Genomic DNA, 23798 nt, shown 5'->3' on the forward strand with positions numbered 1-23798 from the left:
GGTAGGGTTGCCAACTCTGGTTGGATGTATTCATGGAGGTTTCATCACATGACCTCCCACCTCCAACGCCCCCATGCACCTCATTGGTTGCTTGACATGCCCATCCTCACGGTGCCCCGCCTTTCAACGCTAACTGGAAACTAAACGGACTCTTCGTCAGCTGATCGAATGAATCTTGACTGACAGTCAAGCAGCCTTTTTTTTCCCATCTCCAGTATTTTTATAACTATTAAACAACAACTAATTTGCATTTGTACAGCACCTTTAACAGGAACGCCTCGATTTTAAAATTCTCATCCTTGTCTTCAAATCCCTCCATGGCCTCGCCCCTCCCTATCTCTGTAACCTCCTCCAGCCCTACAACCCTCTGAGATCTCTGCCCTCCTCCAATTCTTGCCTCTTGCGCATCCCCGATTTTAATCACTCCGCCATTGGCGGCCGCGCCTTCAGCTGCCTAGGCCCGAAGCTCTGGAATTCCCTCCCTAAACCTCTCCGCCTCTCTCTCCTCCTTTAAGACGCTCCTTAAAAACCTACCTTTGGTCACCTGTCCTAATATCTCTTTATGTGGCTCGGTGTCAAATTCTGTTTGATAATCGCACCTGGGACGTTTTTACTACGTTAAAGGCGCTATATAAATGCACATTGTTGTTGTAGTAAGACATCCCAAGCGCTTCACAGGAGCGTTATCAGAGAAAAAATTGACAAAAGTGTTCAAAGAAAATTTTTAAAAAAGAAACACAAATCTTTTTTAATGATTTTTCTTTAATTCCTGGAGACTCCAGGACAATCCTGGAGGGTTGACAACCCTAATCGCAGGTGAGAGGTCAGGCTCAATTTTTTTTTAAAAAGAAACCTTAGCCTTGTGCGTCAATTTATTTTATCAATGATTTAAAAAACAGTGAACTGTATAAAAAGCTGATTTCTGAAAAAAAAAAGCTGGCCTGTTAATTGAGGAGATTTGACTGCAGAGAGAGGTGTGGCGTCCTCTCTCCCATCATTAGGCCTGCGCCTAAGGCTCCACGAAATCAGGGACAAAGCCATCAAAAACCATCATTGTCTGCCAACTCCACGGGTAAACACTTCTGCCGAAAATCATCGTGTTGCTTCAACTTACGAAGTTTCAGGGACTGACTTCCATGAAAATCGGACAGCCGCGCTCATGAAAGGATGTGGCCCTCCCCCACCCACACTGTTCTTAATAGCATCAGTACCTGACTTGAACTGACAACAGATAACAAAGTCTTTCAGTAACCAGGAAGGCAGGTGGTAAAACCTGTTAATCTACCCCCGCAGCTTCTCTCAAATCTATTTGTGCCTTTTCAGCAGCAACTTTAAGAAAATGAGTTGTCTTTGGCCCCCCTGTTTCTTAAAACGCAATTTTTCTTTCCTCCTTCAGGTTGCCCTCACCCCAACCCCCACCCCCTCCCCGTCTTCCCACATATCAAGTAACGTTCTCTAACTGAGGGGGCAACCAAGAAATCTGCTGAGGACAAGCGAGTGCCACCCTTGACATGCCCTCTTGGAATTGGTTAAGAATGGCCTGGGGTGACATGATTGGTCCCTCTGTCTCTTGGGGGAGGGGTGGGGTGGCGAGGGGAAGGAGAGGAAGAAATGTCAACGGATATAATCCAAATTGCAACTGTAATTTAAACATGTTGACAGGTCCCAGTGTAGTTTAATTAGGGGTCATTTTTTACTCCCAACATATCGACTGACCTATAGAGGGAGGCTCTTGTTTTGGACACATTGTTTAATCATTATCTAAAGCCGTGAACCTTTACTTACATTTCATAATCAATTCGTGACCTGTTCCTTTAATAGAGGCAGAGAGATGTTTTATTGGCGAACATAGACTATTGGTGCTTCATCAGTCACTATGAATTTCCTCAGCGGCAGTATTTTGTCGTCTCCTTATACCGGAACTTACGAGATGCTGTAGGGAATTCTGCACATATTGTAGTTTATCATGGCACAGAAGGTAGCTGACTAAAAGACTTACTTGAATGGTGGTCTGTTTGTAACATCAGGTGCATGAAGTGACCAGAAGAATGTATTCAAAGAGAAAAATGTCTTGCATTTATACAACACCATATCACATCTCTCTGAAGCTTGGGTATGGTGGACTAATGGTTATGGTACTGGGTAGCAACCCAGAGATTCATGAGTTTAAATTCCGCCTTGGCAGGTTGTGAAATTGAATTGAATAAATCAGGTAATTTGTGGCCAGCGCCAGCAAATGACCATAAAAGATGCCGAATTGTCATAAAAATCCAACTGGTTCACTCCTGGCCTTTAGGGTAGGGAACCTGCCACCCCTAACTGGTCTGGCCTAGATGTGTCTTCAGTCCCACACCATGTGGTTGTAAGGTTGCCAACCCTCCAGGATTGTCCTGGAGTCTCCAGGCATGAAAGATTAATCTCCTGGACACAGCTGCGAGCAAACCCAGGAGAAAAATTGTAGATGCATTAAAAATTGTGTATTTTTTCCATTGAACACTTTTGTTTATTCGTTATAAAAATATTGGAGATTACATCATCGAGTTACATCGAAATTACAGCACAGAAACAGGCCATTTGGCCCAACTAGTTTATGCTGGCATTTATGCTCCACATGAGCCTCCTCCCTCCCTCCCTACTTCATCTACCCCTATCAGGATACCCTTCTATTCCTTTCTCCCTCATGTGCTTATCTAGTTTCCCCTTAAATGTATCTATGCTATTTGCCTCAACTACTCCTTGTGGTAGCATGTTCTATATTCTTACCACCCTTTGGGTAAAAAAGTTTCTCCTGAATTCCCTATTGGATTTATTAGTGACTATTTTATATTTATGACCTCTAGTTTTGGATTCCCCCTCAAGTGGAAACATTTTCTCTATGTCTACCCTATCAAACCCTATCATTATCTTAAAGGCCTCTATCAGGTCACCCCTCAGCCTTCTCTTTTCTGGAGAGAAGAACTCCAGCCTGTTTAGCCTTTCCTGATAAGAATATCCTCTCAGTTCTTGTATCATCCTTGTGAATCTTTTTTGCACCCTCTCCAATGCCTCTATTTCCTTTCTATAATATGGAGGTCAGAATTGTGCACAATACTCCAAGCGTGGTCTAACCAAGGTTCTATACAAGTTTAACATAACTTCTCTGCTTTTCAATTCTATCCCTCTAGAAATGAACCCTAGCGTTTGATTTGCCTTTTTTATGGCCTTATTAACCTGTGTTGTTATTTTTAGTGATTTGTGTATCTGTACCCCTAGATATCTTTGCTCCTCTACCCCATTTAGACTCTTATTATCCAAGCAGTATGTAACTTCCTTATTCTTCCTACCAAAATGCACCACCTCACACTTATCTATATTGAAATTCATTTGCCAATTACACACCCATTCTGCAAGTTTATTAATGTCCTCTTGCATTTTGATGCATTCTTCCTTTGTATTAACTACACGTCCAGATGGGAAGAAAGGCTGTTTGACTGGGCGGGCAGCTGGAGATGGGAGGTCATGTGATGAAACCTCCAGGAATACGTCCAACCAGAGTTGGCAACACTATGTGGTTGACTCCTAATGGTCTCAGGGCAACAAATACTGCCTTGATAGTGTTGTCCACTTCTCAAGATCAAAAAAACACATTTCAAAGTTGATGGACATACTATTAATTACATTAATGTGCAGTGACTGTGGATATGTAGGCACAAGCAGTAGTTATTTTGTACGCAAAGATCCAAAAAATAGCAGCAAATGTGCCAATGATTGTGCTTTTGTTGTGTTGTTTGAAGGAGGAATGTTGGCCAGGACACTGGGAGAGCTCCATGTTGTTCTTCAAGTAGTGTCTTTAACATACGCCTTCACCACGTGAACAGGCAGACGGGACCTCGATTTAACATCTCATCCAAAGGATGGCAGCACCGACAGTGCAGCACTTCCTCGGTTCTGCACTGAAGTGTCAGCCTGGAGCTCAAGGCCTGGAGTAGGGCTTAAAAAACACAACAAACTGACCCAGAGACGAGAATGCTATCAAATGAAGCATAAAGCACAAACTGTGGAGTTTCAACCATTTAAAAAAATAAACATTGTGCTTTCTCTGGGTGCCCAGCGTACGATATGTGATGCAAATGCTGAATCGGAGGTCCCAAATGCAGATTTATTGCTCGATCAGCTCAGGGTGAGCCAGTAGAAACGATGCACGAGTTGGGCAATGACCCAAGTCTTGGTAGAGATTTGCTTCTGTGAGGAGTTTGCTTCAATTAGATCTCCATGACCATTAAATAGATTTAACTGCACTCCATATAAGGATTTATTTTTTTTAGATTGGACAAGATTGGCCCACATAGCCTGTCAACACTCACTCTCCAGACTCACATGAAGAAAAGCCACCTGGGTGTGATATTGGAGGGAATCTGGCATCCGTCGAACCTCAGGCCAGCCCAAGTCAGCATCATTAGAAAAGTTGGAGAGGAAGCTAATGGTGGAGAGGAGTGAGATTTCTATTCTAATACACACGTGGGCTATTGTGCTTTTTGTGTAGTGCCTGCATTGAGCATTCCTGGCTGTAATCAAACATTTCCAGTTTGCAACCAGGTTTCTGTTTCAGTGAATGAACTGTGCCAGTTATTTCAGTTATTTCAGTTTTATAAAACATCAGCTGATGTGGTTGCGTGTGATGCAGTAATACAAGCTCATTGTGTACCCAGATCGTACCCATTTCAAAACGCCTCACACCTACATCTGACTGTGCAGAAAAAAACAGTACACAATAACGAAACAGTACACAACAACGAAACAGTACACAACAACGAAATTCCACAATAACCAAACAGTACACAACAACGAACCAGTACACAACAACGAAATTCCACAATAATGAAACAGTACACAACAACGAACCAGTACACAACAACGAAATTCCACAATAACGAAACAGTACACAATTGGGAAACTACACAATAACGAAACAGTAAATATAACGAAACAGTACACAATAAGGAAACTACACAATAACGAAAAAGAACACACCCAACATTAGCAGCAGCAGTTTATGCTTAGATAATGCCCCCACAGAGCAAATGAGCGAAATCACTTTACAGGAAATTGGAGGACACTGAGCAGGAAGTGAGAGAAAAATGATATGAAGGTATGGTTTTGAGGAGGCCTTTGAAGATGGCAGGGTTGCGGGGGGGTGGAGTGGAGAGTTGACATGGCAGAGGTGTTTAGGGAGAGAGTTCCAGAGTGGAGGGATCGATCAGGTCACCTCTCAATCTCCTATACCCAAGGGAATACAAGCCAAATTTATGCAACCTGCCCTCATAATTTAACTCTCTAAATTAATTCAAATGCAGTACACTAATTTTGATAAGATCATGGGCTTCTTTCCTCTCACAAACATAGTGCAGCTCAGGTACGTTTTCCCTATCAGAAGCCCGCCCGGGGTTGAAGGAACATAGGACATATGAACAGAAGGAGGCCATTCAGCCCCTCGAGCCTGTTTCGCCATTCAATGGAGATCATTGTTGATCTGTATCCTAACTCCATTTACCTGCCTTGGTTCCATATCCCTTAATATCCTTGGTTAGCAAAAATCCATTGATTCCAGATTTAAAATTATTAATTGAGCTAGCAGCTACTGCTTTTTGTGGAGAGAGTTCCACACTTCCTAACTTCTCTCCTGAATGGCCTGGCTCTGCTTTTGAGGTTATGCCCCCTTGTCCTAAACTCCCCCACCAGAGGAAAAGGTTTCTCTCTATCTACCCTATCAATTCCTTTCAAACTCCTAAAAAATCTCAATCAAATCACCCCTTAACCTTCTATATTCCAGGGAATACAAGCTTAGTTTATGTAATCTCTCCTCATATTTTAACACTTGGAGCCCTGGTAACATTCTGGTGAATCTGCACTGCACTCATTCCAAGGCCAATATATCCTTTCTAAAGTGTGGCGCCCAGAACTGTACCCAGTACTCCAGATGTGGTGTAACCAGGGCTTTGTAGAGCTGTAGCAAAATTTCCTCCCCTTTATATTCTAGCCCTCTAACATTCCATCAGCCCTTTTGATTATTTTTTGTACCTGCCCACTACATTTTAGTGATCTGTGCACATGGACCCCTAAATCTCTTTGGACCTCCACCGTTCCTAGCTTTTCACCATTTAAAAAATACTTGGATTGATCCTTTTTTGGTCCAAAGTGGATGACCTCACACTTAGGTTGAGGTCACAATCAGATCAGCCATGATCTTATCAAATGGTAGAGCAGATTCGAGGGGCCGAATGGCCTACTCCTGCTTTTAACTCGTATGTTTGTATGTTACTTGCGTGGAAATCCATCTGTCTCTATACCCCCCCATCCCGTGATTGTTTTTGTATACTGGTATCAGTTCATTGACAGATGTACCCCCAATAACCATTGTTTGAGGTGCCTGAAGACCTAATGGGTTACTATATATATAAAAAAATTAATTGGTACAGCTGCTGCATAAATACACCATAAAACTTCATACTGCTACTGTTTAATTGCAGTCATATAATTTGTCCCAGGCTCAGTTGTAAAGAAGTGTTTTATGAATGACATGACATTGCTCGGTTCCATGCACTTCAACAGAAGTATATTTATTGGCTGCAGAAAGTGAGCAATAAAAAGAAGGCACCCATTTGTCAAGTGCCTGCCCAGCTGCTGTAGGTTCAACTCCCAAGTGGTCTAATAACTTGATAAACATTGTGCTTGTCAAGGTGAGGGTTGCTAGTGCTGGGGATTGAAACAATTTTTCCATTTCGGGTACCCAGTGACAGCGTCAAACAGTCCGGGGCGAGGCATGGCATCGTTTAGACGCAAAGTAAAGCTCCCTCTATTCTGCCCCGACAGTGTACCTCAGCCCCCACTTCAGAAGAGTATGCCTCCTGTGCCAATGTGACATTTTCTATTTCTGACAGTAGCCATCCTGTGGATTCTCTGAATGAGATTGCCAAATTAAGGGCATTTTTGTGTCAAGTACTTCTGCCTTGGCTCGGTGGTAGTACTGTCACCGCTCTCCGAGTCGTGGGTTCAAGCCCCACTCCGGAAACCTGAACACCTTGCATTACTGGCGCAGGCATGATGGGCCGAATGGCCGCCTTCTGTGCTGTTTGATTCTAAGCTGACACACCAGTGCAGTACCGAGGAAGTGCTGCACTGTCAGAGGTGCCGTCTTTTGGATGAAATGTTAAACAGAGTTAAATGTGTTATAAATTATTGGCCAGACAGTGAAGGACTGAATACTTTTAATTGCTTATAAACTTTATTTGCTGGGATTCACATTACATCCAATGCATCCCTCACACAAAAACCCACAACCTCTCCCCCAGCCTACTTCCTCATATATGGGAGCAAGAGAGTGCTCAATTGCTCATGCACCTGAACTTAATCGTTCATCAACTGATGCAATTTATTTATATACAATTAACAAAATGATCTGCCCTCCCAAGTGGATGTAAAAGATCCTGTGGCACTATTTCAAAAAAGAGCCGGGGAGTTCTCCCCGGTGTCCTGGCCATTATTTATCCCTCAACAACATCAGTAAAAAAGATTTATCAGCTTATCTATCTCATTGCTTTTTGTGCACAAATTGGCCGCTGCAGTCACCATTACAACAGCAACTTATATTTCGAGAGTAACTCCTTGACTGTGAGGCGCTTTGGGTCGTCCTGAGAACATGAACAGGACTATGGATTAAGAGGGCTCAAAGTCATTTCACGTAGTAGTCTTACAGCCAGCAGAGAGAAGACACCTTCATTTTGGGTTGGATTTGAACGCAGTGTCCCAAAGCTAAAAGGCCAGGGCCTAAATTGCTACACCACCTAGTATAGAAGATTAAGGGGTGATCGAATTGAGGTGTTGAAGATGATTAAAGGCATTGATAAGGTAAGGAATCTTACAACACCAGGTTATAATCCAACAGTTTTATTTGAAAATCACAAGCTTTCGGAGGCTTTCTCCTTCTTCAGGTGAAGTGTGGGATTCCTTGAACGTTACCGCATTTATAGTCAGAGAACAATGCCTGGTGATTACAGATAATCTTTCCAACTGCCCGTTGTCAAGGCAATCAAAGTGTTCAGACAGAGCGACATTACATACAGGACCACCAAATATACAAACGGCCAGAACAAAAGACAGAGAGAGAGAGAGAGAGAGAGAGAGAAACATCCGAAAGGAAGAGAAAGAGAGAGAATGACCCGTTGGATTAAAAACAGATAACTTTTTTTCGCTGGTGGGGTTACGTGTAGCATGACATGAACCCAAGATCCCGGTTGAGGCCGTCCTCATGGGTGCGGAACTTAACTATCAATTTCTGCTCGACGATTTTGAGTTGTCGTGTGTCTCAAAGGCCGCCTTGGAGAACGCCAGTCCATCAATGGCATCTCCACATCATTGATAAGGTAGATAGAGAGAAACTATTTCCTCTGGTGGGGGAGTCCAGAACAAGGGGGCATAACCTTAAAATTAGAGCTAGGCCATTCAAGGGTGATGTCAGGAAGCACTTCTTCACACAAAGAGTAGTGGAAATCTAGAACTCTCTTTCCCCCAAAAAGCTGCTGAGGCTGGGGGTCAATTGAAAATTTCAGCACTGAGATTGATAGGTTTTTGTTAGGTAAAGTTATCAAGGGCAGTGTCCTAGGCCCAACCATCTTCAACTGCTTCATCAATTACCATCCCTCCATCATAAGGTCAGAAGTGGGGATGTTCGGTGATGATTGCAGCGTTCAGTTCCATTTGCAACCCCTCAGATAATGAAGCAGTCTGTACCCGCATGCAGCAAGACCTGGACAACATCCATGCTTGGGCTGATAAAGTGGCAAGTAACATTCACACCAGGCAATGACTATCTCCAACAAGAGAGAGTCTAACCACCTCCCCTTGACATTCAACGACATAACCATCGCTGAATTCCACACTATCTACATCCTGGTGGTCACCATTGACCAGAAACTTAACTGGACCAGCCACATAAATACTGTGGCTACAAGAGCAGGTCAGAGGCTGGGTATTCTGCGGCGAGTTACTCACCTCCTGACTCCCCAAAGTCTTTCCACCATCTACAAGGCACAAGTCAGGAGTGTGATGGAATACTCTCCACTTGCCTGGATGAGTGCAGCTCCAACAACACTCAAGAAGCTCGACACCATCCAGGACAAAGCAGCCCGCTTGATTGGTACCCCATCCACATCCTTAAACATTCACTCCCTCCACCACTGGTGCACCGTGACTGCAGTGTGGACCATCTGCAAGATGCACTGCAGCAACTTGCTAAGGCTTTTTTGACAGCACCTCCCAAACCCACGACTCTACCACCTGGGCGGACAAGGGCAGCAGGCACATGGGAACACCACCACCTGCACGTTCCCCTCCAAGTCACACAGCATCCCGACTTGGAAATATATCGCCGTTCCTTCATCGTCGCCGAGTCAAAATCCTGGAACTCCCTACCTAACAGTATTGTGGGAGAACCTTCACCACACGGACTGCAGCGGTTCAAGGCGGCGGCTCACCACCACCTTCTCAAGGGCAATTAGGAATGGGCAATAAATGCTGGCCTTGCCAGCAACGCCCACATCCCATGAATAAATTTTAAAAATGGAGCCAAGGTGGGTAAATGGAGTTGAGTTACAGATCTTTGGAATTCTCTACCCCAGAGGGCTGTGGATGCTGAGAAATTGAATATATTCAAGGCTGAGATGGATAGATTTTTGGATTCAAGGGGTATGGGGAGTGGGCGGGGAAGTGGAGTTGAGGTCGAAGATTAGCCATGATCTTATTGAATGGCGGAGCAGGCCCGAGGGACCGTATGGCCTACTCCTGCTCCTATTTCTTATGTTCTTATAGATCAGCCATGATCTAATTAAATGGTGGAACAGGCACGAGGGCTGAACGGCCCACTTCTGTTCCTATGTTCAAGCAATGGCATTTCCAAATGCGTAGTCCTCTATGTTAATGGACAGTCTGTGAAGAAAGAAGCAGCCTTGGCATAAAACAGTTAAATATGCATCTCGGAACTGATTGGGAAAAGAATGTATTCAACTTTGAACATTGTTCAGACTACCGGTTGCATGCCGAAAAGATTTATGCTGCCACATGAGCGGAAGTTACAACAGTGTTTGCTTAGGGTGGGTCACAGTTTGCATATGCTACTGTTGGAACTGTCTTGCGGCTTCTCCTGCACCTGGTCCTATTCCCCAATTGCTGTTTATCAGTGGCCTCACTGTTATTTCCTGCTGCTTTCCTCTTCAGCATGGATCCACCACAATCTATCATTCTCTTTCTCAACACTCTATTCTAACGTGGACAAGAAGCCCGTTATCAGACTCAGCTCCCAACACCACCATCTTCTGGACCTAGAACATGAACCCGACCGTTCTCCTTCCTTTGCACAAGGCGGGACACAGGAACACTCATACATGACAAGAAGCTCCTCTCACCACGCAGTTTGGTAAATGCATCGTGCGGTGTGGCACTGAGCCACATAGATCAGGAGGGGTTGCAGGTTCAATCGCTAGCCTGTGCTGTGTTTGCTGATCTCACCTAGGAGGGTGGTGGTAGATGCACTGCAGTTGAACTTAGTTGCCCCTAGGCTAGGGAGAGAAAAAATATCAGCCATGGTTCTGGTTCCGGTTCCTGCTCCTGCTCAATATCCAATATCTCAATATCCTGCTCAACCTCCCTCCTGGAGGTTGGTGGGCATTGGCCAAGGATAGGTCCTCGGCTAGGGTACTCACAAAGTGTCAAAGGGGGTAATTTTACCCTAACTCGCCAGGCGGGAAAACCAGGGGATCGGGTGGAATGCTGGTTTTACCGCCCAATATTACCCTCCGCTGACTCCAATCAGATAAGTCTTACTCCAGTAAGATCGTGCGCTGTGTAAAACCAGCAATACCCCCCGATCCCAGTCAGTTTTCCAGCGGGTGGGTTAGATTAACATTTTCTCAAAGAATCTCTACTCACTGTGTAAAGTGAAGAGTGGACACCTGGGTGAGGTACTGGAGTGTGGCCACTCCCACATATCTGTACCTCAGGAGAGGAGGGGGCCAAAAAAGACTATATAAAAAACCAAATTTTCTTTAAAACTATAGATCACCGGACACGCTGTTGAAACAAAATGCGCGTCAGATAGAAGTAGATGAAAGAACAAACCACTTGCGGCACAGTCAGCATAACGCACGAGCAGTAGAATTTGATGAGATGGTTTCTGCAATGTACCCGATATGTTTCCCCTTTATACAATGGAGCTGGTTTCATTTTTCTGAGGTAGGTTCTCTTAATACTTCCCTTTAAATTTCCAGTGAATCTGCACTTAATGTTATTCACAGTTTGCAAATGGTTTTGTGGTGTGCGGGACTTCTGTTATCAGAACCAAGTTGTCCTAGTTACATTTTCCAACAGCGAGGAAGGGGAACGCGCAGATACCAGCCAGAGAACACGAGAAACTTTGATAGTTGATAAAGAGTAACTGGTTACCCACGTTTTTTGTCAAATGCTAGCTTAAGAATATATATATATATATATATATATATATATGGACCTAGCAAAGACCATTCAGCCTATGGAATCGAGCTTCCAACACAACACATGTACATGCTCAGAGTCTCTCCCCTGGGAGTGCCAAATATGTCTGTGACCTAGCCGACAGGGGTTCAAATCGTGTTATGTGACATTAGCCTCAAAAGCTTTAGCCCACTCTTATAAAATGTCACCCTCTGCTAACTTGACAAAGGCATTAACCCATTTACAGTCGCACAGCTTGATCTCACCCCTGAAGCGTGAAGCTCAAGCTGTTAATGACCATCGGCTGGAACACCCGAGATTACAGTTTCAGGCTGAAACTTGCTCTCGGGGCTGTTTGTTTTAAAGTAATGCTCGCAGGTATCCCACAGTGTTGCCCACAGTGAGTTAGAGGCCATGGTGAAGCATGACATCTAAAGTTTGATGGCTAAACTGTGACAGTCAGGGTGACACGCACAGGAAGTGCATGTTATATTCAAGACTTTTAATAGATATATACGGTGAACAGCTTATATATACACTGTCGATAAAAACAAACCTCCTGACTATTGTAAGACCAGCAACTTGCTGTTTGTTATTCCAGATACCATACATGGTTAGGTCCTATCACCTATGCTATGTTGCCTCAACTGAATTCAGCACATAATAGAAGTGTATGAATGTAATGCTATTTAAGAAAACATAGAGTGCATATTATAAGCAATAACATACAGCTGGCAGTAAGCTTAACACTGTAATCCGATCCTGCTCTTTACAACATCATCGCCACTACTCAGTTCAACTACTGCCTTGTAATTCACTGCCAACCCTCTATTATCCCATTATTAATATGTGTTGTTGCATCTGTTTGGAGACTAATTCCGTTTTTTTGAATCATGTTTGTGCCGTGTTTTGACGTACGGTGACATTCATTGGAACTCATTAATGACTTGTTGATTGGTTCAGAGCTGGATGTTTACCCCGGAGATATTTCCTGGAGACCCAACAACGCACTAACGATATATTACGTGACTCGGCAATCACAGAAACCTGCCAAAGTCAATTCTCTCTCTACCTTTGCGTGCTTTGCTGTACCTGCTCTTCATCTGCTTGAACAATAGTTCCCAGTTGCTTATCCAGACTGGAAAGAATGGCGGGGCAGAGGCTGGTTAGCTACATCGTGTCGGTGTGCTGACACAACTAAACATACTTTGCACACCTTGGAGCACTGCAGATGTGTTATCAAATCATTGTTTTGGATTGATAGACTAGTCTGTGGTCTGTGTGTACATCTCTATCTCCATTCATGAGGCAGCTTATCTTGGCAGAGATACAGTCTGTAATGCATGGTTCCACATTGTTCTAGAGTTCAAGGCTCATCACTGTGATTTCATACATACTGGGCTGGATTTTTGCTGTGAGTGGTAAATGAATGGCACTAGTCATTCGTTAGACTTGCACTTGCCCATAGACTTTCTATGGGGTTTTCGGACAGCAAGTTGCTGTCAGTGGGACAGCCATTCAGCGCGGCGCCCTCTACAGGGCATCTGGGACCTGTGTGAACAGGGCAAGCAACTGTGCGTCTCCTTAACCGATCAGATTGAAGAATCGTTAATGAGCAGCACAAGGACTGAACCAGGAAGTGTGAGTTAGAATAGTGAATTCAATGTCAAATCAGGTACAGTGAGCAAAATAAAGAGAGGGAAAGAAAGATTGGATTAAGAGACAGAAATAAAAGAGACAGAAAGAAAAGGTAAGAATAAACATTTTTTTTTACATTTTAAAAAAAATGTCCAACAATAATTAAAAGCTGAAGGAATGAGACTCCACATTGGAAATGTTAATTTTCAGTGCCAGTGAGGTTGTTCAGCAGTAATTAAGACTTACCACGCCGTTAAAATGGTACTTACACTGGACTAGACAAGCCCTAACTTTTTGTGGCGAGTTTAGTCCGTATCTATAGAGCAAGTACAGGACGGGGAGTCAGACAGTGAGATGCCATTTTCGGTGGCTTTTGGAGGAGCAGGGCATCTCAGACATCAACTTCTTGTGCATGTGCAGACACTGGAAGTTACTGTCCGATTTGCACATGAATAACGGTGAGCGCTGTTAATCTCCCCGTTATTTTCACAGCAAAATCCAGCTCAGTCGGCTCCCTCTCCTGTCAGCTGTGACTCAGTGGGTAGCACTTCTCATCTCTGAGTCAGAAGGTTGTGGGTTCAAGTCCCACTCCAGAGACTTCAGTATAAAATCTAGGCTGACACTCCAGGGAGTACTGCACTGTCAGAGGCCTTTTACTCTCATCTCCATTAATATCAATGGCGATGGCGATTTTCCTGCATTTAAGCCAGTTTTCGCATTGCTGCCACTTAGACTGAAAAATAATGGCGGTGGTGACCTGGCGGCAGCCTAATTTATGTGTACAAGTAGGTGATTGTGATTATGTGCAAACACAAGTACTGTATTTATTTGTGATTCAAACTATAAATATGTCTTCTAGGGACATGGCTGACTGGAGGATGAATTGGGATCATAAAAAACCCTTGTGATTAAAGGATCATGTGGTCCTTTCTGTCCTTCACCGAGGTCAGCTCTTTGTATCTTCAGTGCGGCCGATTGTTGGAGCTTTGCTAGTCATGACTTTTAGCTCCATTTTACGTAAAGGCTATAATTCTTCATGCCCGAGTTAGGATGGTGAAGCAAACACACACTTACATACCTGTTCTGTCCAGTGATGTCTCTAATGCTGGACAATTGCTAAAGTCAGAGCTCGTTCTAATAATCACGCAGCTGAATAACCCGTTAAACGTCACCGCCTATTAAGGTATCAGGAATGGTCTATGGAGCAACGGAAAGTACAATGGCCGTTGGTTGTGCTACTTCTGATTCTCCGCTATGCTCGTTGTGGTGGCTTCTAAATTAGATATACGGGAAAATATGGAGTAAGTTATTGGCACGCCAAAGTTACAGTGTATGTCGCCGATCTCACCGCTGCAGAAAATTGTTGGCCATTGGAGAAAATAGTTTGTTGAATTTATGTAATAGTGAGAGAGGCATGTTGCGCAGTCAGAAGATGGTCGAACGAGAGGGTGTTGATCCCTGTTTCTATTACCGTCAGCAGATGAGTGTCCGAGGGCAGTGTGGAGTCACTGCGCACAATCTCCCACAGTCTCCTGCTCTCTTACCACATCCTAAGGGTTTAATGATGTGTCAGTCGTGGCTCAGTGGGCAGCATTCTCACCTCTGAGTCAGAAGGTCATGGGTACAAGTCCCACTCCAGAGACTTGAGCACTCAATCCAGGCTGACACCTCAAGGCAGTCCTGAGGGAGCATTGCACTGTTGGAGTCTTTTGGATGAGACTTTAAACCGAGGCCCAGTCTGCTTTCTCAGGTGGGCGTAAAAGATCCCTTGGCACTATTTCGAAGAAGAGCAGGGGAGTTCTCCCCGTTGTCCTTGCCGATATTTATCTCTCCGTCAACATCACTAAAAACAGATTATCTGGTCATTGTCACATTGCTGTTTGTGGGACCTTGCTGTGCACAAATTGGCTACTGCTCTTCCTAATTTATAACTACACTTCTAAAAGTACATAGTTGGCAGTGGGACGTCCTGAGGCCGTGAAAGGCGCTATATAAATACAAGTTCTTTCTTTATCTGATGTATTTTTGGATTGGTCATGCAATGTCTAAGAGCAGCTGGTGCTCATTTGCACCCTTATTCGAAATTTGAAAACGTTCACTCCGTTAAAGTACAATTCCTGTGTGCTGCTCATTATATCCATCGGGGAAGGATGAAAGGCTGAGTGAACTCTGCCAGGATTCAAACCCACCCCGGTCCAGCCCTCAACCCACTGAGCTATCCAGCATTTGAATTTATATTAAAAGAAAACAAATTCATTAAAGACCACCAATATCTGCAGGTCCTGAATGGAATTCCTGCTGCCTACCGATTCTTAAATGTGCATGTTCTAATTTTCAAGCGTCAATGAAATATGCTTGCTCTCAAGAAAATTTGTCTCCCTATGTTTTAGCATTCTGCTGTTCAGTCAGTGTTAAATCATTGTGGCATCTTGGTGGAAGATTGAGCTGAAAAATAATCTCTGTGAACAAGGTGACACTGATACTGAGTATAGCCCACTGAATTTCACCATTCCACATTTTCTTTATGTTCTGGGCTCTCTCCATTGCCGATCTACTGTGATGCAATTAGCCAAAAATGGTTGAAGAGAGGTGTGGAAAAGTAGCATTGAGATAGAAACAGCATTGCAAATAGAATGTCAAAATGTACCAGTAGGTGACCTGGTAACACAATGAGTTGGCATGCTGCCCTTGTGTTTCACAGACCTGGGTTGAAATCCAATACAGATCGATGGAATGTAAATCTCCTCCATCTGTTGCCTGGAGGAATCCATATAAAATGAGTTTGGGGCAGTCTCCACCCAGTTCCTAATGGATCTGGCTCTGCAGTACAGAGTGTCCCCAATTTAAGAATAAACAGGCAATCTCACTCAGAGGCCGCATGTGGCAAGTGAAACACTCGAGAACAGGGGGTGCCCTTGCAAAGATTGGGTTTATGGTACCATGTCGGGACAGAGTAATAGGACCTTTACCCTGTGCTATAATGAACCTGGAGTGTTTGATGCTAACACTGGATGCTGAAATAGCACTGTAAGCACAAAATAGAAGCAAGTCTTTTAACATATAGATTTTTTTATATATACAAAATAGCTGAAATCTCTGTCGGAAAATTAATTGTCAGTATAACTAATCATTATGTTTTAAGTTTGCACTTGATCTGATTGCTAAGTAATAGAATTCAAGGTTTCTAAATAGTAGATAGAAGCAATTTACCACAAACTTTAGAGTGTAGAATCATAGAATGGTTACAGCACAAAAGGAGGCCATTTGGCCCATCGAGCCCATGCCTGCTTTTTGTAAGAGCAATCCAGTTAGTCCCATTCCCCTGCACTTTCCCCGTAGCCCTGCAAATTTTTTCCCTTCAAGTATTTATCCAATTCCTTTTTGAAAGCCATGATTGAATCTGCTTCCACCACCCTTTCAGACAGCACATTCCAGTGTAACACTGCCAATGGACTAGTCACAATTTATGCCCTGGAACTGTTCTTTAGATCTGCTACTGTGAAGATGACTAGAGAAGGAACTACATGGGCAGCAAGAGTAACTCCCATATAGCTTCCCAAACAATTTGTAGCATCCCTTCTGGTTATGCTTTACAACCTGGTTTTTATTAGGGGGCTGTGTTGTGTACTGTGATGGCAAATAGTTCTTTTATCTCTAGATCCTGAGTTTACATCGAGCCCATGCAGGTGGAATCAAGGTCTCCCGTCTGTGCGATGGGTGTAACTGGGATGAGAATGGACGGCTCAAAGTGAAACACAAGGCAGTAACCCAGTTGGGACTTGTCGATTACATTTTACACATAAGGTGGTGAGATCTTGCTCTAAAATAAGGGCAGGAGATGCTGGAAATGCACAGCAACATCAGCATCTGAAAAGGGAAACAATATATTCATGCTTTGGGTAGAGAACCTCTGTCACAATCAGTCTGACGATGGGTTTCTACCCATTATCCCACTTTTCTCTTTTCAGATGCCGATGGGACCTGCAGTTTATGTCTAGCATTGTCTCTCTTTAGTTCAGATTTTCAACTTTTTTTTTCTTTTTAATCTTAAAACTTTGTTCCAAATTTGACTTATTGCTGGGGAACAAAAATTGTACTTCTTGATGCTGTGAGAAAAGTTCAAGGAGGACCACATGTTTAAGTCAGAAAGGTCTACTTTAATGGGATAAGAGCAGAAGGCCTATTGGGTAACAAAGATAAACACAAGAGGGAGGCCATTCAGCCCACCTAGCTCTCCCTTCCATAGAAACCTATAATTCCCCTGTCACAGCAGCTAACTGTCTTGAGTGACTCCAGAGTTCCATTGCCCTACTCGAGATCAGTCCAGGTATTAATCACTCTGTGTAAAGAAGTGATGCCTGGCACCAGTTTTCACTCATGCCCCTTTATTCTGCAGTTGTGGTTTAACTTAAAATAGTGGCCAGGATTAGCCTTTTCTATTACATTTAGTTTCTTATCTACCTCTGTAACGTCCCCTCTCATTCGCTGCCTTACAGATAATGTAACAGTTTCGTCAGCAGAGTGCTGGAAAGTTCACTGCCTTGTATGCTTCATATTCTCTTATTTCACCACAGCGGTGACACCGTAGAAGTTTACAGCACAGAAGAGGGCCATTTGGCCCATCGTGTCTGTGCCGGCTCTTTGCTCGAGCAATCCAAAACTAATCCCGCCACCCAACTCTCTTCCTTTTATTTTCCTTGGCTTCAAATATTTATCCAATTTTCCATTAAAAGATACACTGGTCTCTACCTCAACCACTCCCTGTGGCAAAGAATCCCATGTTCCAGTAACCCTCTGTGTAACAGAGTTTCCTCTAACCCCTCTCCTTATTCTCTCACTGATTATTTCAAAGTGATGGTCCCCTGATACTGACTCCTGGACCAGAGGGAATAATCTTTCTCTATTCACTGCCACCAACTCAAGAGGTGTTGTATTGCTGCTGTGTGAGGTGTTGGTCAGATCCCATCTGAATTATGTGCCTTCCTGGCTACCTGATCACCTAGAAGGACAAGAGCAGCAGGCGCATGGGAACAACACCACCTGCACGTTCCCCTCCAAGTCACACACCATCCCGACTTGGAAATATATCGCCGTTCCTTCATTGTCGCTGGGTCAAAATCCTGGAACTCCCTTCCTAACAGCACTGTGGGAGAACCGTCACCACACGGACTGCAGCGGTTCAAGGCGGCGGCTCACCACCACCTTCTCAAGGGCAATTAGGGATGGGCAATAAATGCTGGCCTCGTCAGCGACGCCCACATCCCATGAACGAATAAAAAAAAAAAATCCTCGAGAGGCTACGGTGGCAATAACGAGGATAATTCCAGACATCAGGGGCTCGATTTTGCAATGGTGGCGGGTTGGGGGGTGGAGGGTGGTGAAGGTGCGCGCGGCAAACCCGCGTGAACAAAACTTACCGTTTCCGATGCGATCGCCTGTTAATTGATGATAATTAACGTCCTCTCCGGGTTTCGCGCCCGGCAGCCAGCCTGATTGACAGGCTGGCTGCCGTCAGGAGCTGCAACGTGGGGGGCGGGAGGGACGAGAAAGAGAGAGAGAGCGAGATGTCATCCAGCGCTGGAACGGAAGATCGGGTTGGGGGGGAGAGGGGAAGATCCGGCGCTGGACTGGAAGACGGGGCGGGGGGGGAGGGAGAGGGGAAGATCGGAAGGACATCGGGGGGGGGTGAAGAAGGGGAACCTTAGGGGTTGAAGAGGCGGACATCGGGGGGACGTGGGGGGATTAAAAGGGGGATGTCGGGGGGTGAAAGAGAGACATCAGGGGGGGTGAAGAGGGGGACATCGGTGGGCCATCGGGGGGTGAAAAGGGGGACATTGGTGGGCCATCGGGGGGTGAAAAGGGGGACATTGGTGGGCCATCGGGGGTGAAGAGGGGGACATCGGGGGGGGTTGAAAAGGGGGACATCGGGGGTTGAAGAGGGGGTCGTCGGGAGGACATTGGGGGGGTGAAGAGGGGGAGATCGGGGGGTTGAAGAGGGGGAGATCGGGGGGGTGAAGAGGGGGATATTGGAGGGCATCGGGGGGATGAAGAGGGGGACACTGGGAGGACGGGGGGTGAAGAAGGGGACATCAGAGGGGGAGATGTCGGAGCAGGGCGCAAAGGTAGGTTCATTTTGTGTTTTCACTTCCGTCTATGGTTTTTTATTTAATTTATTTAGTTTCTTGTTCTCCAGGCGTGAATCAGAAGCGGTGGGCAAGCCGCCCAGGTAAGTTAAAAATCATTCTAATTACTTCATCTGTCACAGGTAAAGTGCCTTAAGTACCTCAATGAGATACATTTGGCTCTTTAACTGTCATCCTGCCGGCTTTAATTGCCAGCGGGACTTCTGTTTTCGGGTTGCTCGCACGCACACAGGTCGGTCCCTGGGAAACTTGGAAGTCGGCGGGTTGGAGCCGGCTTCCGGGCCCGAATGGGATTTCTGCGATTTTCGGAGCCCCCCCGACCTCAACACACCCGCAATTGCCTCCTAAAATCACCCCCCAGGAATTTAAGTCATGAGAAAAGGTTAGGAAGTTTGGATGTGTGGAGCATAAACACCGGCATGGACCAGTTGGGCCGAATGGCCTGTTTCTGTGCTATAAACTCTATGTAATTCTATGTAATGTTTTCTTTGGCGATGGGGCCAAGGGATACAGAGAGAAGGAGATAGCGGCAGTTGATCTATCAGAGAGGCTTGTTGGGCTACTGGAGTTTTTCCTGAATATTCCTGTATTCTCCCATACCCATCCCCTTATATTAGCAATGGAAAATGTTAACCTCTGCACTACAGGGAGAATTTAAAACAAACTGGGAAAAAAATTCTGTTTCTCTGCATTACCATTCATCACCTCACCACCACACGTGTCAGGGTCGGAAAAGTGCTTCCAATTGACAGCCAGTCAGGCTGCCATCTCATCGGATTTTCTTCACTGCTTGTCATATTGCCACAATTAATCCAGCTGAGTCTTCCACTCTCTGGTTCTGTTTCTAAAATCAGTAATACAGTTGAGATAAACTCATATACAGGGTCAATTTCAGCATTTTCCCACATTCCAGGGATGAAAACGAAAAATTTTTCTCTGTCTCTGAAGACCTTTACATCCGATAAACGAGTCTGTGTTTTTTCTTGCCAATCTTCTCCACTAATTTTTCTCTCTTCGCTTCCGCTGCTCAAGCCACTGACTCCATGTTGGGATGTGAGAGTGTATTCACTGACTCCCCGCTGGGGAGCTGTGTTTCAAGGTAGGGTGGATTGGAGATAGAAGTTACAACAATTTAACACTGATTCCCCAACTCGGGCTCCCTTCGAGCCTGGTTCCTCATTGGGAATGTGGGATTGGTGAATTTACTCTATGGCTCGCTCCATAGGCACTGGTTACCCCCTGATACCTTCTCCAGGTAGGAATTATTCACGTAAGCCTTGGCACTGAGTGTCGGCACACTGTTTGGCCATGGGAGGCCTTATACAATGTCGATCAGACGTTACTGGGTAACAGTCAGAAGTGGGAACTAATTTCCTCTCCCTAACCCAAGGACACCGAGGCCATTTGAGATGATTGAAGGAGTTGATGGGGTAGATAAGAGAGAAACTCTTTCCTCTGGTGGGAGAGTCCAGGACAAAAGGGCATAACCTTAAAATTAGAGCTAGGCCATTCAGGGGTGATGTCAGGAAGAACTTCTTCACGCAAAGGGAAGTGGAAATCTGGAACATTCTCCCCCAAAAAGACGTTGAGGCTGGGGATCAATTGAAAATTTCAAAACTGAGATTGGTAGGTTTTTATTAGGCACGGTCATAAAGGGATACGGAACCATGGCGGGTAGATGGAGTTAAGATACAGATCAGCCATGATTTAATTGAATGGTGGAACAGGCTCAAGGAGCTGAGTGGCCTACTCTTGTTCCTATATTCCTATGTACCTGCTTGTAATACCTTTACTGTTACTTGGCTGTGTGCTCAGTTACTCAGTGAATCAGGCCACTGCTATATCAACTCCTGACATACGCACTGAAAAATTAACCTTCCAAACACATTCTTTTGTCTCTTGTAGATTTACTTGATTACAAGCAGTTCACTCACACCGTGTACAACTACACCACGTTCTGGCTCGAGGAGGAACTGGGGGTCCTTTATGTCGGAGCAAGAGGAGCCATTTTTGCCCTAAATATGAGTGACATCAGCGACAGCTCCATAAAAGTGGTAAGAGTAAGAGGTATTTCACAATGAATGACGTCTATTGCAGGAATGCAAATTATTGTTACTGATTGACCTCCTGTGGTGTTGCACATGGGGATTGCAGACCGAGAGTAGTCTTCAAGGGGAAGTGGGGTTAGAGGGCAGGGGATAATTGGACTGGGGCGTGCAGACGTAACTCAGTGTCCGTTTTAAAGCCATGCATTCGGTCCTTAAATTTTCCATTATAATTTCCCACTTCTGCATTTCTAATAGAAACTGCCTTATGTAAACTTGTCATGCTGATTGGCTGGTGTAGTGGACAAGCCGCTGCTTCACTTTAGACAGCTGGTAAATTTATACAGGGTACTTCACAGCCGGGAAAGTGTCTCTTAATCTCAGTGAAAACGTCAAAGCAACACTTACTTCATATTTAAATATGGAGTATATTGTTCCACTTAAGTTTGTTTCCCTTTTAAAATCATGTTGTTGAAGAAAAGCTTTCTGTCCACATTGTGGACGTTCCAAGGTAGCATTCATGCAACATTAAGTTTCTTTTGGTGAATGATGTAGAAAATGTGTCTGGTGCCACATTAAAAAACCATTAGGTTTATAAATTTCATACTCAAAAGCTATAATGAGTGATGATTGTAATGTGCTTTACACACTGATGGGAGAAGCCGTGACCAGAATGGCTAACCAGCGACTGGTGGCTGACGGGCTGGCCGGAAGCCTGCGGCCCATAGGGAGCAGCATGCAGCGCCAGCCCAGGACTGGCCGCAGCAGGGGACAGATTGAGACTGAGGCCCCGAGCAGTGGGCGGGCAAGGAGGAGAGGCAGCTCGATCAGAGACCGCCTGGAGTGCGCCAAAGTGGTCCAACTGATCACAGTCGCCCCTTGTCTAAGGACTGGCAGGATGCGGGGGTTTCAGGGAGCAGCGGGTGGTGCTCGGACGCACTGCGAGCAGCTGACCGATGTAGGGCTGGGTAACAGGCAAGAATCTAAGAGTTACCAGTCGACGTAAGTGGGGAGGGGGAGAGACGTGAGAGCATGAGGGGAAGCCACAGCCGAGCACTCAAAGAGCGTATGGGGCAGAAGATGAGCGGGACTCATGTTGGGAACCCCAACTCAGGTGAAACGGCGAAAGTGGGGGAAGGAAAACACCCGGTAGGGTAAGTACGGGGGCTAAAAGCCTGCAGGATGCGATCCTGACGGTTGTGTCCTCCAGTGCTGACCCTGCTGGAGGTGGCGGGGTCCACGGGAGAGAACCTCATTAGCGTGAGGCCAGCGGGCACAAGCTCCACCACTGGCGCATCTCTGGGGCCTGCCTGCCCCATGCCAACAGCAGCTGTACTGTTTGCTCGCCCTGTTAGTCGGGGGGGGTGGGGGGGTGGGGGTTGCTCGGCCCCAGCCCCCCTCCCGACCCCAGCCATGCTCTCCTCAGCCCCCTGAGCAAGGGGCAAAGTCTGGCAAAAGTGGCAATCTTTGGGGGTCCAAGTCACCAGCCTGGCCTGGACCCTACTAGCAGGCTCCATTCACTTGATGGACTGGCCGCTACACAAACCCCTTCTGGCCTCAGGAGTTAGAACACTCCCTGCCACCACCCCCCCTTGGCTCCGCCCCCAGCCACCATTTATCTTATTAGGGGCGAACGGTGGTTCTGGCCCTTACAAAGCAACCAGGAAATTGGCAGAGGCCCAGTGCAACCTCCAGCCCACTTGTCTCTGATCAGCAACTGAGCTGAGCCTACCTCTGTCCCCACTCTGTGACACTGACTGCAAACACTCATTGCTGCCACTAATTTCTTTCGTCGCAGAAATTTAAATTTGTTGCACTAACGTACTTCAATGTTTTTTTTCGTTAACAGATACAATGGGAGGCTGTGCCAGCTAAAAGATCTGATTGTCTAGATAAACGGGGGCACACTGAGGTAGGGAGAAATGAGTTAGACTTGCTGGGTGACGGCAGATTGAATGAGCATTTTGAAGATTTAAGTTCCAACCTGATTGTAAAATGCCGTGTGCTCTTTGCAGATGGACTGCTTTAACTATATCCGCTTCTTGAAACGATTCAATGGAACTCATTTGTATACCTGTGGGACGTATGCCTTTCATCCTCACTGCGCTTACATTGTAAGTATTTCTTCTGTGCATGTGGTTTCGGGCATTGAGAGCAAAAGCATTCTCCTGGACTGCATGTCTTCTACAGTTGAATTCGCTGCTTTGATCTCATTCTTTTTCCCCCCCCCCCCGCCACTCTAAAGGAGATTGAGAACTTCACTTTGTCATCGACCTTTGAGGGAAAAGAGAAGTGCCCTTATGACCCCACAATTGGATACACAGGCCTCATTGTAGGTAGGTAGCAAACATTAGACACTACTGATTATATGTATTTGTATGTAGGTATTATGGTCAAGCTAATTGAGGTAATTTTCTGTTAGTGCACCTGGTGGGGACCCTTGTTCACAGGAAGCGTGTACTTGAAATTCAGG

General features: G+C 45.3%; 1 protein-coding gene across 4 annotated transcripts in view; it reads left to right on the top strand.

Moving 5' to 3' along the window:
* Nucleotides 1–23798, top strand: part of sema4gb (sema domain, immunoglobulin domain (Ig), transmembrane domain (TM) and short cytoplasmic domain, (semaphorin) 4Gb) — a 164426-nt gene that overhangs the window by 61942 nt on the left and 78686 nt on the right. For 3 of the 4 annotated variants that reach the window (XR_010966666.1, XR_010966665.1, XM_068002086.1), the window contains exons 3-6: nucleotides 21186–21334; nucleotides 23175–23237; nucleotides 23341–23439; nucleotides 23571–23661. Coding sequence is in view for 2 of the 4 variants with exons in the window: in XM_068002086.1 (XP_067858187.1) it covers nucleotides 21186–21334; nucleotides 23175–23237; nucleotides 23341–23439; nucleotides 23571–23661 (402 nt within the window). In the remaining 2 variants the exon portion in view is untranslated. Of the gene's footprint in view, nucleotides 1–11133; nucleotides 11263–21185; nucleotides 21335–23174; nucleotides 23238–23340; nucleotides 23440–23570; nucleotides 23662–23798 lie in introns of those variants that run through there. The other variant, XM_068002087.1, reaches the window with a different exon arrangement.

Source organism: Heptranchias perlo, chromosome 21 (assembly GCF_035084215.1).
Source record: "Heptranchias perlo isolate sHepPer1 chromosome 21, sHepPer1.hap1, whole genome shotgun sequence".
Classification (NCBI taxonomy): Eukaryota; Metazoa; Chordata; class Chondrichthyes; order Hexanchiformes; family Hexanchidae; genus Heptranchias; species Heptranchias perlo.